This window comes from Primulina huaijiensis, chromosome 4, assembly GCF_012295235.1.
Source record: "Primulina huaijiensis isolate GDHJ02 chromosome 4, ASM1229523v2, whole genome shotgun sequence".
Taxonomy (NCBI): domain Eukaryota; kingdom Viridiplantae; phylum Streptophyta; class Magnoliopsida; order Lamiales; family Gesneriaceae; genus Primulina; species Primulina huaijiensis.
In genome coordinates this window covers 3,039,626-3,057,153 of record NC_133309.1, presented here as the reverse complement: position 1 = coordinate 3,057,153, position 17,528 = coordinate 3,039,626, and the positions used below count along the sequence as shown (strand labels likewise).

Genomic DNA, 17,528 nt, shown 5'->3' with positions numbered 1-17,528 from the left:
TTAAACTTTAAATTGTTTAAATATTAAAATATATCAATTAAATTATCTAAATTTCTATCTATCTTAGTAGGTCTCTTGTGAGACGGTCTCACGGATATTTATTCATGAGACGAGTAAACAAATACGATATTTGTCTTACAAATTGACTCGTGTGACTGTCTCACAAAATTTTTTGTGTAACTATAAATATAAAACATGCAAACGAGGAAAAAGTTATTAAGTAAAATTAATCTAGATTTTTCTTATAATATTAACTTGATTTGTATTTATCATTCATTGTATGATAATTTGATCTAAATTTGTGTATTTTTTTCTTGAATGCTAAAATTTTTTCGTATGAAATTAATTTAGATTGAAGAATTTAGTAACGATATGAAGGAGTATCCTTTACATTCATTTGGACTCATTGATGCCCCAAAGGTTCTCGGAGATATTGTTGAATCCTTGATTGGTGCTATATATATCGATTCCAACTCCTCAGTAGACAAAACATGGGAGGTATATTTCTCGAAATTTTATTTCTATTTAATACAATGTGATTGGATAAAACTTTTCGAAATTATTTTTAGATTTTAATTTATGTAAGGAGGTTGTTGATCATAAACGTACAGGTATATATCTCGAAATTTCTTGACACTCCAAAGAATTAAAATGCATCAAAATAAATCAATACTAAAATCTAGATGTATAAAATAAAAAATGTATTGCTTCAAGCAAAACGAAACCACTCATCGATCAACACTCTGCGTCAATGTTGTTCTTGAGTGTCGTCAACACCAATTAGCAACACAGTATATGTGAATCAATCACTCAAAGTCCTCACACGACACTCTTCAATACTAAACTTGTGTATCTTCAGAAAACTCCAGCAGCTCTCTTCTCCTCTTCAAGTCGTGCTCTTCTCATTTCAATATTCCGTATATATACAACAATATCTTGGTCACCTTATCTTCCCATAAAATCAATCCTACAAATATGGAAACAAGAGTTTAATATGCATAAAACTCTTCCAAACAAGGATACAAGATTTTAGAGATAAATTCCATATTAAAATTAAATATTATAATATCTATGAGTGAGTCTCATGTGAGACCGTCTCACGGATCTTAATCTGTGAGACGGATCAACCATACCCATATTCACAATAAAAAGTAATACTCTTAACATAAAAAGTAATACTTTTTCATGGATGATCCAAATAAGAGATCCGTCTCACAAATACGACCCGTGAGACCGTCTCACACAAGTTTTTGCCAATATCTAAAAACAAGTCAACCAAAATATTATCATCTAGAATTAAATCAAGCAAAATTTTATAATATAGAAAGGTAAAATCTTAAATTTATAATATCAATTTAGCAAAATAATAAAAGAATATAATATTCCTTTCAATTTAAAAACACACTATACACACATGAAAATAACAAATTTTGCTCCACATTTTTTGTAACGGCTCCAGATAATCTCACAGATTAATTAGCAAGATAATCACATATGTAGTTGATTTAAATTTTCATTGGTTTTATTAATCCAAAGGTTCTCGGAGATATTGTTGAATACTTGATTGAGTCTATATATAGACATGTCTTTGTGTCAAACTTTACATTTTTGGAATGGAATAGGATCAAGATCAAATTCCATGGTATTCACAACTTATTTCAAACAAGAAAAAGAAACAACTATCAATTTATGTGCAAATCAATATCGGGCAGATCTTCTTATTGGAGCTGGATGCTCCGGACGTACTAGCCGGGAGGGAATTTTCGAGTCTTGATATACTGCTTAATGTCATGATACCACGGTCTCCCTTGGGAGGTATATTTTTTGAAATTTTAAACTTTTCTTTCCAATAAAATTCTTTTTAAATTTCAATTTGAAGAAATTTAGTAAAGACAAACTACATGCACACAGTAAACATATATACATGCTAACGTGAAATAGCAAATGTTTGCTTTTTCAAGCCTGAAAATATATGTTGTATTGATCCATGACCATGAATACTACAAAGGAGCATTTATTTCTAATATAGTGTATATTAAAATTGACATACACTCAACAAATATTGACATATATGAACTTTTCTCACTCGATAAAATTACTATATAACAATATCGATTTATTTTTATGTTGATGATGATTACAGATACTAAAGACTTTATTGGTTCCAATAGTCACACCTTCGTCTCTAAAGATGCATCCAGTTACAAGATTGTACGAATTATGCCAGAAAAATGGATTTAAAGTCGAGATTAGGGACTACTGGAAGAAAACGGGAGAATTCGAATTTTTTGTGGACGATGAATTTGTCGGAAGAGGAAAATATACAAACAAGAAGAGCATTGCTTGTAACAGAGCGGCACATGATGCGTTCTGCAATCTTATACAAAAGATTGATAAGACAAGCTCATCATAGTTAAAATTATTCTAACAAAGACGAATCACATCATTATTTTTATACGCATTTTGTGTAATGTTCATTATTGTTATCAATCTTGATTGAACCTTTGTATATATTACTCATGTAATAGATGTTCTTACACATCATTCTAATAAAGTGGATTGTTCCTCGTATGAGAGGCTCGAATTCATCGGCGATTCGGTTCTAGACATTATCATCACTAGAGAACTATATTTTATGCACCCGGACTTGAATCCTAGTCAGTTAAGAAGCTTCGGGCCGCAAACTTCGATAACGAGAAGCTTGCACGGGTTGCGGTCAAGTATAGCTTGCGCAAGTTTCTGCGGCATAACAAACTTCTACTTGCAGCAAAGGTATTCGAGTTTTTTAAGTTATTATTATTTAGTATTTTTATTTTTATTTCAACCCCCCTCCAATATTTCATAAATCGATCTTCACTCCCCAAAAAACTTAAATTTTTCAAGAAAAAAAATATCCCCATCTCTATATCCATTTATTGTTGTTTTGAAACGCCAATGGTAGAAGAGGAAGGGGAAGTATCGGCCCCTTTCCAAGAACTCGTCTTGGAAAAAACCAAAAACCCGGAATAAGCATTTTGTATATTGTCCATTATGTTTATCAATCTCGATTGAGCTTTGTATCTATTACTCGTATAATAGATGTGCTTACAATAAATAAAAAATATTAAACATTAAAATGTTTATATATATAAAGCTTCTGCTCAATCTAGAAAAGAGAAAACCAAAATATATTGCGATTTAAATTAAGCCAAACTTTGACCTTATTTATAGTATTTAACCAAAGAATAAATGATTATGATCAATTTAACACAATGGTAGAGATTAATTTCCTAAAATATTCTAGATGATATACACAAATAAGAAGATTTTGGAGTGATCCACTCTACAATATTCTACATTATAACATTCATCTAGAGTCTATGGAATTTTAAATACATGCTTCTATTTTTATTTTTTTTATAACTTAGAATTTATATGATTAAATTATTTAATTTTGAAAACAACAACACTTCCACCTGATTTATTTCTATGAGGTTGGAAAAAATACTCTTTAAATAAAATATTCTAAAAACAAATTCATTATATTAATATAGTTATATTTTCCACTTATTAACTTCACGGGTATTGCATTGCCGATTCCATAATGTATTTTGTCTTCTGTTTGTGCTAAAATTAAATTCGGCCCAACAAGATAAAGGTTGATAGTTTCAAATTTATATGCCCAGGAAATGTGAGAGAGACAACCCATTAATTATTCAAGTTATTTTAAATTAATTTGGGCACTGGATTAGGGATGTTCAAACTTCGGATAAAACCGAAAATCCAAATCGAAAATCCGAACACTGAATCGAACCGAAAATCGAATTTTATGATTCGGATAAAAATGTTAAAACCGAAATATATTTGGTTCGGTTTCGGATTATATATGTCAAAATCGAACCGACCGAAAAAATCGAAATTTCATTAAATTAATAAATTTATTTTTATTATATATTTTTTTGAGATGATATTAGTGAATGATGAATTATTTTGAATAATATTTAGTTGATTGTTGTTTATGTAATTCATTTAGACTTTATATTTAAATGTTTTACTAAGAAATCATGTAAAAGATAACATATTATATTTTACAATATATTTATCTTATTAATTTAAATAATTGTATCAAAACCGAAATAATCGACCGAAATAACCGAACAATTTCGGTAGAAAACCGAACCGAACCAAAAAAAAAGTTCGGATATCAGATTATATATTTGTAAAATCGAAAAAACCGAAATAAAAAACCGAAAACCGAACCGACCGATTAACACCCCTACACTGGATTAGTTAATGAGATATGTTTGCTGAGAAGCAATTCATATTCAAGTTGTTCAACCTATCTAAAATAGGGAAAAGGAGAATCAATGGGTAATAAACCTAATTACATACTATAAGGCATAATCTATGGCTGGGAACACAGAGTCTCAAGGCATAATCTATGTACATTAATATACACTAACACCTTTTTTTTTAGATATCAATATAGCTCAACAATTAAATTCGAACCGAGTACGAATTCACACTCTTAAGACTAGCGGAACTCGAATTAGTATAAACTCGAATATAAACACAACAATTATTCGATTCCAACGATAAATGTGAAGGAAGAGTTTGCTGCAATTAGTTCTCGGACCTAAGACATCGTCCCAAATTATAATATATTGGTGTCATATGGGCTATAAATCATCTCCACGACTTTTTTTTTCCTTTTAAATTTTTTGTAGAGTGACCTTATAACAACTTTTTTCAACATTCTCTGTGTCTTATAAAATGTACACACCTTCAACCACAATGCCCCGGAGATAAGAACAATGATAATAGATTTCACAAACTTTTTCCCAACAAAATCACTCCGACACTCATGAATATCTCCAATTGATGAATTTGGAAAACTATGACCATGTGTGTAGATAAAAAAAAAAGTTAGTCGTAAAGTTCCCTGCAAACAAAGAAAATGTATCTGACTTAAAAAATTCTTCTCGTGCATCCTCGTATGCATTAAAATAACGTACGTAATTTACAGTCTATTGTGTTAGTCCTAAAGTCTATCTAGTATACATCAAATGATAGCAATTGTGGATCCCACATCATGAAAAAAATAATGTTGCGAATTGTCGAGCTACAATTAGACCTAGACACGGGTGGGGTCCGGGTCGGGTCTGACAGGTTAAGGTCGGCAAAATCCCGAACCTTAACCATAACTGTCTAGGATGGTTACGGTCCGGATTCGGTTTAACTCTTATTTTTTTTTAAAAAAATATTAATTATGACCTTGATCCAATGCAATTGTTAAGACATGGTAAGCTAGAATTTATTTTACCACTATAGACAAAATTGGAAATACTTGTGTTTTTTGCGACCACCGTCACACTAAGTCGAAAGTGTCCTCATGATCAATAAAATAAAAAGTAGCGGTAAAATAATTATTAAATTCCTAGCTAGAACTTGAGGATCCTCGCGACTGTTTTGTTCGTTATCTTAATAAAAGTTGTGACTTACTAAATTTAGAAATTATATTACTAGTGATATTAGATTGTGGTTCATGTGGAACAATTTTTCTACTATATTTTGTGTCATATATTATATAGATCATATAAATGAGTTATAACATTAAACAAAATCAATGAGCCAGATGGAAGCGTTTACGTAGTAGGGTCTAAATTTAAATTGTTATGGTTGAAAGCCTTATCGTTTTTTTTACTTCACAATATCAACCCTCAGCTTGGATGACCTGATGGGAGAGAACTCCAGGAAAATATGAAGAGCATAGATACAAATTATGACTAGCAGCACAACGTTTGCATTGATCTCTCACAACCATGTTTTTCAGGATGTCCTCAGAGTTGAGAAAACACATAAGAACTCTTGAATGAGTGATCTCGAATCATAATATAACATTAACATTCTTATAAACTCATCTAGTTTAAGTCTAGGATCTAAAACATAATGACATAAAGAAATTTCAAGAATTTCTAAAAAAATATTTTTTTCATTTAGGTTTCATAACATAAATACATTGAAATAAAGTATCTTCAATAGATTTAATAAGTTCACTAAAAATACATGTAATATTGTAACAATGTGATAGGATCGATTAACGTATCAAGAGTGTTTAGAAGGGAGGGGTTGAATAAACACTCACAATTAAAATGAATCTTTTCGAATTTTGAACTCAGTTTGGTGACAAACTGATTCTCAGAATCTTGTTGGTCAATGACAATCAGTTAAACTAAGAGTAGTTGCGGAAAATAACTGACTGAAAGATAGAATACAAAACTGAAATAAAATACGCAAGGATTGTTTCTGGATGTTCGGAGATTTCAATCACTCCTACGTCACCCCTTTTATCTCAAGGATAGGATTTTCACTAAAAGACTTTGATCGAATACAAGCCTTGTACTGACCCACTTCAGTTTGGACTTACCACTGCCAAAACTGAACCTCTTAGCATACAACAGCTTTTATCAGTTCGTGACTGATCTTAGCGCAACTGATATATTCTTGATTGACTTACAAAGTGCTAACACGCTCAAAGTGTAGCTTTAGATGCTACTGATATATCTGATATACGTGAGCTGTGAATTGTGATTTTAGCAGCGTAACAGCAAGCTTCAATAATGCGTTGATTGTTATTTTTCTCAGCTGCGTAGTTCATTTATTTATATGCTTCCTTTCCAACGGTAACTAGAGATGAATTTGAATCTTTGTATCCGTTGATTTTTACTTGATTATTCCTTGGATATTGTTTCCTTCATTTATTGTGATGCGGCGTCTTAACTGCTTTCGCCGAAATGCGTTGTTCTAAGCTGTATTGATTTAAGTGCGGCGTTGCAATTTTCTATGTCTCTTTGTCGGTTGATCGTTCTTTCCCGAGACATGTTCAGTTGAAGAAAGCATACGGCTGAATATATCAGCTGATCGGTTTCCAACTGATCAGTCAGCTGTCTTTGAGAACTGATCAGTTTCCAACTAATCAGTTGGTTAACTTCGAAAGTTCAGTTCAGCTGAGTTCGGTTGCCTTAGATAATATGCGCGATACTCTTCAGTTGGGCAAGTTGTATAGATCGAATATCTGATCAGTTAGTTCCAATAAATAATCGGTTTGTCAAACATCCGAAATTAAGTTTCCAAAAATTTCCCCTTTTTTGGTGTTTCACAAAACTAAGCTTCAGCTGAGTGAATATCTGATCAGTTAGTTTCTTCAAGTTCGTTGTAGATAAGATAATCAACTGTTGTGTACAGATTCGTACAATGAAAGAATGAAATAATCTGAATGAAATAATCTGTAGCTACATTGTATCAAATCTATTGAGCTGATCTCCACTGAGTTGCTGATCTGATGATCTATTCCCCTTTTTTGTCAAACGCCTCCATTCTGACAGATAATCTCCTAACATCGGTTGAAAGAATCTTGACAGAAGTGGATACGTCTTCAACAGCAGAGGTTAGAGAGATTTGAAGTACATCTATTTTTTCGATACAAGTGTCTCAACAGCATCAACTCTCTTGCTTATAGAGTCTTGAGTCACTGAGAGACTTTAGCCAATCCTCTGTTCTTCTGTATATCATCCACTGTTCGAGATAGAGATGTTAAAGCATCTTGAATTGTCGTCAGTTTCTGATAGTTGAATTTTTCAGAGTGTTCAAGTTTCAGAGAATGCTCTAATTGAGTATGCTGGATCTTGTATACATGATTGATCATTTCATTCATTTTCTGCTGAATTTCCTTAATATCTTCCAGAACTTTATCAAAATCTGTAGAAAAATGAGGCGGAGACTGACAAGATGTTGCTGGTTCCGTTGAGACTTGATCAAAGACCACCATGGTCTTATCAGATATCATTGTTTTAGAAATAGTCTGTGCTGGAACATCTGTTTCAGTTATTGCCACTTGGACTGTAGGAGGTGAAGATTGATGATGATCAGCAGAGATATTTTTCTGCTGAATATGAGATACTGCAAGATTGTCAGTTGATTGATCATGAGCTGATGCATCTTCTTGAAGATCAGTTGTGATCTGATCTGGCTTATCAGTTGGAAGTTTTTCAGCAATCTGTTGATTTGGTGATGGGCTAGCCACCACTGTTTGATCTTCTATTTCAGCAACAACAGACTGAACTGGTACTTCTATTGAGATAGAAACTTCTTGAGCGAGTTGATCAGTTGAGTGATCAACTTCTTCAGATATGGGTTCACTCATAAGATAATCTTTCACCACTGCTTGAATGATTTCATCAATGTTGGCAAAAGTCAGCTCAGCTTCAGAGTACATCTGATGTTCTACAGCAGATGATTGTGGCACATCCTGAACCGGTTTTTCAGCAACTGATTGTGGAGATGGCCCTTTCTGCTGGGAGGAGGGTGTATCTTCTTTGGCTTTTGAACGGGAGGATTTTTCAGGGAGAACCAATTCCTGATCCTGTTCCCAAAATTTGATTTCCATTTGTAGCCCACTAAGATCTGTGTCCAGTTGGGTGAACACAGCTCTATAATAATAGGCAGTTGGACCTACGGGATTGTAGTTGGATTTCAGCTCTCCAACTATTTTAGTCAGCTTTTTGACTCGAATCTGATCAAAGAAATATTTTTGGCTTTCCAATGCCTGGGCAATCGTAGCAGCTTTGACTATTTTCAAGACAATCTCTTCAAGTTTAATAAACTTTTTCAGTTGGGATTTGTGCTTCAGTTCTTTGGAAAAAATTTCAGTCCTGAACTTCTTCCAACTATCAAAATATTTCAGTTTCGCTGTGGCAAATGCCTTGACCTGTTCCCAAACTAGGTCAATGTGAGTTTGGATGGCGTTAGATGGCCTTGGCTCTTCAACTAGCTTGCCTTTTCCTTTGTCAGTTGTAAGAATGTGAGGAATATCCATACCAGAATGAGTAGTGTCCACTGGTTCCCTCAATATAACGCCTTTAGATCTGGCCCCGAGGCAAGATGGTAGGGCGATTTACATGAGTCAAGGGAGCTCTTATTTTAGCGGGTGCCTCTTCTTCAGCAACTGAATCATCAGGTGGAACAACCTGCAAAGGTATAGCCTGAATAAGCTTTTGACCAGCTGATTGAGTCAAGCTCTCAGTTGGAATGAATTTCACCGCTGTTATTGGTTTAGTTCTTTGCGTTCTCGGTCTCTTGACAAGCTTAGAAGAAGGAGTTTTCTCCGAATCTGATTATCTGATAATCAGTTTTCGTTTTGCAGTCTTCAGTTGAGCCAAAGTTTTGGCCTTCTTGACTGGCGTTGGAGCAGGTGGTTGCGTCCCAACCTCCTGTTTGGTTTTTGGTAGCAGGATGTTCTTGGCAGTGAAGACCTTGAACTTTGAGGATTTTCCAGCATTGTCAGCTACCAATCCCTTCAGTTTCAGAAGATAACTGATTGGAATGGTAAAGCCTCTTGATTGTTTGGTAGATTGAATCATATTCCTTAGAGTATTGAAGATAATGTGCCTCCAGTTAGCTTTCTTCTCTCCCATGATGATGGTCATCACCTGGAATTTCTCAAGAGTAAGGGCAGCATAAGAGCCTGCTTTAGCCAATATGCCCTTCGCCACAATGTCGGCTAATAACTGAACCGCATGCTTCAGTTCCTTCTTAGGATCAGAAACTTTAATTTTCCGCCTATCAGTAGACAGCAAGGATTGCATTTCTTCAATGTCAGATGTTTTGACTTCAGAGAAGCTGACGTACCCATTAGTTGGGAACGAGAAAATTTCTCCGAAGGTCTCTTCAGATAGGATCAACAGCTGACTATTGACAGTTATAGAGATACTTCCATCAGTAGTGACGAAACCCTTCATATAGAATTCATTTACTTCCTTGGGGTAGATCTCCTGCGAAGATTGTCCCAAAAACATCATGAGACCAGCCGTTTCAATCTTCAGAAAAACATTCTTAACATCAGCTTCTTGAACTGATAAAACTTAGTCAAAATCAATGGCCATAGCATTCATCATATGAGCTGGGATCTGGTTTGCCATTTGAACTGAATGATTTCCTGCGAAAGATAATGCTTGAATTTGTTTTTGCTCTGAGAAATTTGGATAAGCGTAAAGGAGAAGAACTGAAATGGGGCGGGTAAAGTACTTATGTTCGTGACTGTTCAAATTATAGGACACGTGTCAGTCAAAAAAAAATTTGAATAAAAATATGTGTACGTGTGCTATAAGCATGTGTGCAAAAAAGTGAGTGGTTGTAAAATAGGCCACGTTATGAAACTGCAGTCTCGTCTGTTGATTTGGAATATAATAAGTTTTTTAATTTGTTAACTTATGTGATAAGATTTGTAAAACAACCAACTAAACTATCAGTTGTGAAACTGATCCGTTTCAGTTGAGAATTTACAAACAATTGTCTTCTCAGTTAACCTCTTAAAAACTAATATTCCCCCTTAATGGGTGCGCAAAATAATTAAAAATGACAATAAAAATAAATTTAAAACTTAAGGAATTTATTGTTTGCTAGAACGTGCACGGCCCTTCAGCTTCCATCCTTCTCGGCTTTGTTTAGAAGTAACACAGTTAGTTTCAGTCATATTAGTGAAATATTTAAGATAAAAGAAATAGCTGGTGCGAGTAGCTCGAGTGCTTCGCCGTTTTCTCTGGAGGCCAAGAAGGCTGAGATAGAAGATGAAGTCTTCTATGAGAATCTTCAGTACTGGGAGAAGTTACAAGAACTTGAGTTCTTGTATAACACTGGAAAGGCTACCACTCCTGAATGGGTGGCAGAGCTGAGGAAGGTGCGGGAGCACTTGAACATAGCTGAGTGGATTGACGTCTTTAAGGATGGTCATATTCATCAGCTGATGCTCCGGAAGGAATTGAAGATCCTGAGGCGCATAGCTCATTCACACAGCTTTGCCAAGACGTCCACTCCACCTTTATCCACTTGGTTGAAGATGTGGATAATTGATGTAGAGGAAAAATATTATGCTGTAATGCGAGCTAATGTTTATGCTTGAATAAAATATTTATCTGAGTTAATTTTGTCTTTTTCTTTCCTGCAAATTATAAACTCTATCAGTTGTTATATATATATGAATTGCGAACTTTAAACAGATGAACTGATGAAAGATTAACTTCTATCAGTTGACTATGAACTGAAATCAGTTAAGCATTAAGTAATAAATGACAAACTGATATCAGTTAATAATGAACAACTGATAAATAAGAAGCCTGGGTAAATGAGAAAAACGTTTCGGTTGACTCGAGACTCTTTAATTTCTCCATTTAATGTCATCTGTCTATAAAAAAAAACTATAGAGATAAAATGTGATATCATAACAGTTCAATATGTCGGATTCAAGTAATTCTGATGCATGCAGCAGTACGCATATTCAAGTTACCGAACAATTAAATCCTTATTTAGAAGAGTTGAAGAATACGATACAGGAATATGTCTTGACGAAAGTGATGTCAACATGGTTCAAAATTCATGATTTGCAGAAGATAAGTAATAATGGTGCTGCTCCTTCTCGTGCTCAAGCAGCAACAGCAAGAAAATACATTGATCGTTTTGAAGTTAGGCATGTTACAGACCTGATTGATGACAATGTTCTGTTGCATGCAATGTTATGGAAGGAATGGCATGTAATTTGAGAAGATTTCTACAACTGAATCATTTTTTAGAATCCGAATTTATGAGTTGAATAATTGGATTACAGAATAGCAAGATTCAGTTGGTTCTAAGTTATCTTCTGTAATGTGGAATCGATTTTATTCTTAATAAAATATCATTTCCAATTTGTTGTTGTGTTCTTATTTTCTGCAAATAATTTTATTAGTAAAACAACATTAACAATTTTCTTATGATAAATCAATTAGACCCAGAATATTGCGAAAGTAAGAAAACTTAGTCTCGGGTAATGGTTTGGTGAAGATGTCAGCTGCTTGTCGCTCAGTTGATATATACTCCAGTCGAATGTCCTTCTTCAAAGCATGATCTCTAATGAAGTGGTGTCTGACATCTATATGCTTTGTCCTTGAGTGAAGAACTGGATTATAGGTAATGACAATTGTGCTCGTCTTGTCACAAAATATGGGAGATTCATTTGTAATTACTCCATAATCTCTTAGTTGTTGCTGCATCCAGATCAGTTGTGCACAGCAACTACCAACAGCTAGATATTCTGCTTCAGATGTTGAGGTAGCTATAGATGTCTGCTTCTTGCTGAACCAAGAGATCAGTCGGTCTCCAAGAAACTGACATGATCCACTTGTGCTTTTTCGATCTCGCTTACATCATGCATAATCTGCATCTGAATATCCAACTAAATTGAAAGAGGAATATTTAGGATACCATAATCCGACATTTTGTGTGCCCTTAAGATATTTCAAAATTCTTTTGGCTGCTGAGAAATGTGATTGCTTAGGATTTGCATGAAATCTGGCACACATACAAACTGCAAAAACAATATGAGGACGACTAGCAGTTAGGTATAATAATGAACCTATTAAACCTCGGTACAGCGTCGCCTCAACTGATATTCCCCCTTGATCAGTGTCCATTTTAACTGATGAGCTCATGGGAGTGGTTGCAGCTGAACATGATTCCATTCCAAATTTCTTTAGCAATTCCTTTGTATATTTAGTCTGACTGATGAATATACCAGTCTCCAATTACTTCACTTGCAGTCCAAGAAAGAATGTTAGTTCACCCATCATGCTCATTTCAAACTTGTCCTGCATTAGCTTAGCAAACTTTTCGCATAATTTGGGGTTAGTTGACCCAAATATGATGTCATCAACATAAATTTGAACAAGTAAGATATGATTATTTTTAGAAAATTTAAACAAAGTTTTATAAACTGATCCTACGGAAAAATCATGATCAGTTAGAAATTTTGAAAGGGTTTCATACCAAGCTCTGGGAGCTTGTTTAAGACCATACAGGGCTTTGTTCAAATGATAAACATAATCAGGTAAACTATGATTTACAAAACCTGGAGGTTGTTCAACATATACTTCTTCCTGCAGCTGACCATTTAAGAAAGCACTCTTCACATCCATCTGGTATACTTTGAAGTTCTTGTATGATGCATAAGCAAGAAAGATTTTTATTGCCTCCAGTCTTGCAACTGGTGCATAAGTTTCATCATAGTCAATTCCTTCTTCTTGCCTATATCCTTGTGCCACTAATCGTGCTTTGTTGCGTACAACTGAACTATCTTCGTTCAGTTTATTTCTGTATATCCATTTTGTACCTATAATAGTTTTTGAAATTGGTCTTGGAACTAAGTTCCAGACATTGTTATAAGTGAACTGATTTAGCTCTTCTTGCATTGCATTCACCCAGTTAGGATCAGCAAGAGCTTCATCAGTTGTCTTCGGTTCTAGTTGTGAAACAAAAGCTGAATAGATAAATAAATTTAGCATTTGATTGCGAGTTCTTACTGGATCAGATGGATTTCCTATTACCAGTTCAGGTGGATGTGATTTTCTCCATCTGTACTCAGTATTTGTTGTATCAGCAATTTCTTCAGTTGGTAACTGAACACAGTTTTCAGTTTCAGTTGGTGCTTCGTCAACTGGTATTTGAGTGTTATCATTATGCTCTATCAACTGATCATCAGCAACGACTTTATGTACATCTGATTGGTCCAGTACTTCTGGTTCAGGTGTTTGAAATCTGTTTTGATTGCTGTGACTTTCATTTTTGCTATCATCTTCCAAACTGATATCTGTAAATCGATCAGCTAGCTCAACTTGATCAGTTGGCTTATCAGTTAGTTCAGTTTCATCGAAATCAACATGAGCTGATTCTTCAACATTTAGGGTTTTCTTGTTGAAGACTCTATAGGCTATACTAACTGATGAGTATCCAAGAAATATTCCCTCTGCAGATTTAGCATCAAACGCTTTTAAATAATTTTTTCCATTGTCAAGGATAAAACATTTGCATCCGAATATTTTGAAATAAGTAATTATACCTTTTCTTCCATGCCAGATCTCATATGGTGTTTTCATATGATTCTTATTAATAAGTAATTATACCTTTTCTTCCATGCCAGATCTCATATGGTGTTTTCATATGATTCTTATTAATCATTGATCTGTTCTGAGTATAACACGCAGTGTTTACTGCCTCTGCCCAAAACCTTTGAGAAATACCAGAATCAGCAAGCATTGTTCTAGCAGCTTCTTCAAGGGTCCGATTTCTTCTCTCAGCTACACCATTTTGCTGAGGAGTTCTTGCTGCTGAGAGCTCATTCTTAATTCCAGCATTTTCTAGAAAATTTTAAAGAGTTTGATTGATGAATTCAGTTCCTCGATCAGATCTGATTCGATCAATTCCAACTGATTTTTCATTTGAAAGTCTTTTGAAGACCTTTATCAGTTGTGAAGCAGTATGGTCCTTAGATTTGAGAAAAATAACCCAAGTAAATCTTGAAAAGTCATCTACGACCACCAAGGTGTATTTCATTCCCCCTAAGCTCATGACCGGTATAGGACAAAAAAGATCCATGTGCAACAGTTCTAAGCATCGGGATGAAGATTTGCAACCCTTGTTTTTAAAAGAGGATCGTACTTGTTTACCATACTGACATGCTGAGCAAAGTTTTTCTTTTGAAAAATTTATTTTGGGCAAGCCAGTTGCAAGTTCATGTTTACTCAGATAGGCAATGGTTTTAAAGTTTAAATGATTTAATCTCTTATGCCACAACCAGTTTTTAGGTGACTTGGAAGCAATAAAACAAACTGGTGCATAAGTTTGATCATTTCAACTGACTTTATATGTGTTTCCACAATGTTTGCCAGTTAGTATGATTTCATCAGTTGAAGTTTTGACTGAACATGAATTTTTGTCAAATTGTACTGAGAATCCACTGTCGCATAACAGACTGATACTAATCAAGTTATACTTCAGGTTTTCTACTAATAGAACATCTTTAATAGTAAAGTTACCATGGATAAGCTTACCCTTGCCCACAGTTCTACCTTTGGAATTGTCCCCGAAACTGATGTTTGGACCACTGTATTTGGTCAGTTGAGATATCACACTTGCATCTCCTGTCATGTGTCGCGAACATCCACTGTCCAAATACCATATTGAGTTCTTGTTTGTACCTGTTATCTGCAATCACACACATAATAAAACTTGGTACCCATACTTATTTGGGTCCTGAGCTGATTAGTTTCTTAGGAACCCACACTTGGATTAGTCTAACAGTCTTTCCAGTAGTTGTATTCCAAATTGTTTTTCTCGGCTTTTGTGTGCTTGGTGTTTAGTGTACAGATGGTACATTATGTATTTTAGGTTTATTCAACTGATTGTTTAGTCTTTATCTATTCTGAACAGGCTTGCAGTTATAGTAATTGAAGTAGCTATTTGAATAGTTTTTGTGAAACCTCTTTGATGACTGACTTTGTGAATCAGTTGAGGATTTTTGACTATAACCAATCCCATATCTTCTAGCCTTGTTCATATTTACAGTCGGTTGCTCAATCAGCTTACTAGGCTCAATTTGTTCTTGTACTACTCCTGATTTAACAAAGTGAATATATCTCCCTTTGTCTATTTTTAGCTTTGGTTGAGTGTCATTTGAACACATTTTTCCTTGAGTGTTGAACCCTAAACCAGTTTTATCAGAAACTGATTTTTGTGAATTCTGCATTTCATTTAGTGCAGTAGATGACTTGTTCCAAGATTGAATGAGCTCAGTCTGTTTTGAGTTTTCAAGAATCAACTTTTGGATTAATAACTGATCTTTGTTTCTTTCTACTTTTAACTCAGCAATTTCCCTTTTTTGACTCAACCCGTCAACTGATTCATCAGTTTTGGTTTTATTGTCTGTGGGATCAGTTTGCTTTGCTTTGATTTTTTCGAATAATGATGCAAGCTTTTGATATTCATTTACCATATCATGTAGTGTTAGAATGAGTTCTTCTCGTGTAAAGTCAGTTGAGCTGAAATCAAATACCTGTTGACTAGATGATTCTTCTTCTGCATCATTAGCCATCAGGCACTTGTCTTCCTCATCATCACTAGAGCTGCATGAGCTTTCTGGTTCTGACTCCTCACTGTCAGTTTCTGCCCATTTAGATTTGCTTTCTTCGGCTAAGAGTACCTCATGTTTCTTTCTGAAGGACTTCTTATCATCCTTGGGTTTTCTTTTGTTCTCATATGATTTCTTTCTTCTATCAGTTGAGCCTTGACTGTCCTTCTTGGGTTTAGGACAGTCAGCAATGAAGTGACCTGATTTGCCACAATTGTAACAAGCATTTGTTTCATCGTTGGAGTTGTTTCTTTGATATGACTTCTGAAAGTTTCCTTGATTCTTTCTCATGAACCTTCCAAACTTTTTGATGAATAGTGACATAGCATTATTGCTTAACTGATCAGCAGATTTCTCAACTGAACTAGTTGGTTCTGTTCTGACAGCAGCTAGAGCAGTTGTGGCTGCTAGTGTGGATGGTTCTCCTTCTCTGGTTTGCAGTTCGAACTCATAAGCTTTAAAATCAGCAAATAGATCGATCATGAATTTCAATCTGGTTCAGGTCTTTGGATTCTCTCATTGCCAAAGTTTTGACATCTCATTCTTTGGGAAGACATCTCATTACCTTCAGTGCAACCTCTTTGTTTGTACACACTTTTTCAAGTGCATTTAACTCATTGATGATACTGCTTACTCTTTCATCATACTCGTACCTTGATTCTCCTGTTTTCATTTTGATATTATCAAACTTCTGAATTGCAACTGAGAGTTTATTTTCCTTGGTTTGATCATTTCCTTCACAGAGCTGAATCAGCTTTTCCCAAATTTCTTTGGCTGTCTTACACATCTTTATTTTGCTGAAAGTTATTTTGTCCAGCGTCTTGTACAGAATGTCTTTAGCCACATTATCAAGATTGGCTTTTCTTTTATCTTCAGTTGTTCATTCTTCTCTGGGCTTTTCTATTCTTTGTGGTGCCCCTTCTGTTATGGCAACTGCTGTATTAGTTTTCAAAATCTTCATGGGTCCATCAGTTATGACATACCACATGTCATCATCTTGTGCAGCTAAATGAGCCTGCATTCTGATTTTCCAATCATCAAATTCTTCTCTGGAGAACATATGGATTTTGTTGAATGAAGTCATGCTAGCAAGTTTATAGATCAAAAGTATTCAAGAACAAGATTCAACTGCTCTGATACCACTTGATAGGATCGATTAACGTATCAAGAGTGTTTAGAAGGGGGGGTTGAATAAACACTCACAATTAAAATGAATCTTTTCGAATTTTGAATTCAGTTTGGTGACAAACTGATTCTCGGAATCTTGTTGGTCAATGACAATCAGTTAAACTAAGAGTAGTTGCGGAAAATAACTGACTGAAAGATAGAATACAAAATTGAAATAAAATACGCAAGGATTGTTTCTGGATGTTCGGAGATTTCAATCACTCCTACGTCACCCCTTCTATCTCAAGGATAGGATTTCCACTAAAAGACTTTGATCGAATACAAGACTTGTACTGACCCACTTCAGTTTGGACTTAACACTGCCAAAACTGAAACTCTTAGCATACAACAGCTTTTATCAGTTCGTGACTGATCTTAGCACAACTGATAT

General features: G+C 34.7%; 1 protein-coding gene across 1 annotated transcript in view; it reads left to right on the top strand.

Annotated features, from left to right (window-relative positions):
- LOC140975917 (ribonuclease 3-like protein 3) overlaps window positions 1-2,539 on the top strand; it is a 3,795-nt gene extending 1,256 nt beyond the window's left edge. The window contains exons 2-3 of the mRNA XM_073439846.1: window positions 352-498; window positions 2,144-2,539. Coding sequence (XP_073295947.1) covers window positions 352-498; window positions 2,144-2,413 — 417 coding nt within the window. The 3' untranslated portion in view covers window positions 2,414-2,539. The remainder of the gene's footprint in view (window positions 1-351; window positions 499-2,143) is intronic.
- The last annotated feature ends 14,989 nt before the right edge of the window (window positions 2,540-17,528 follow it).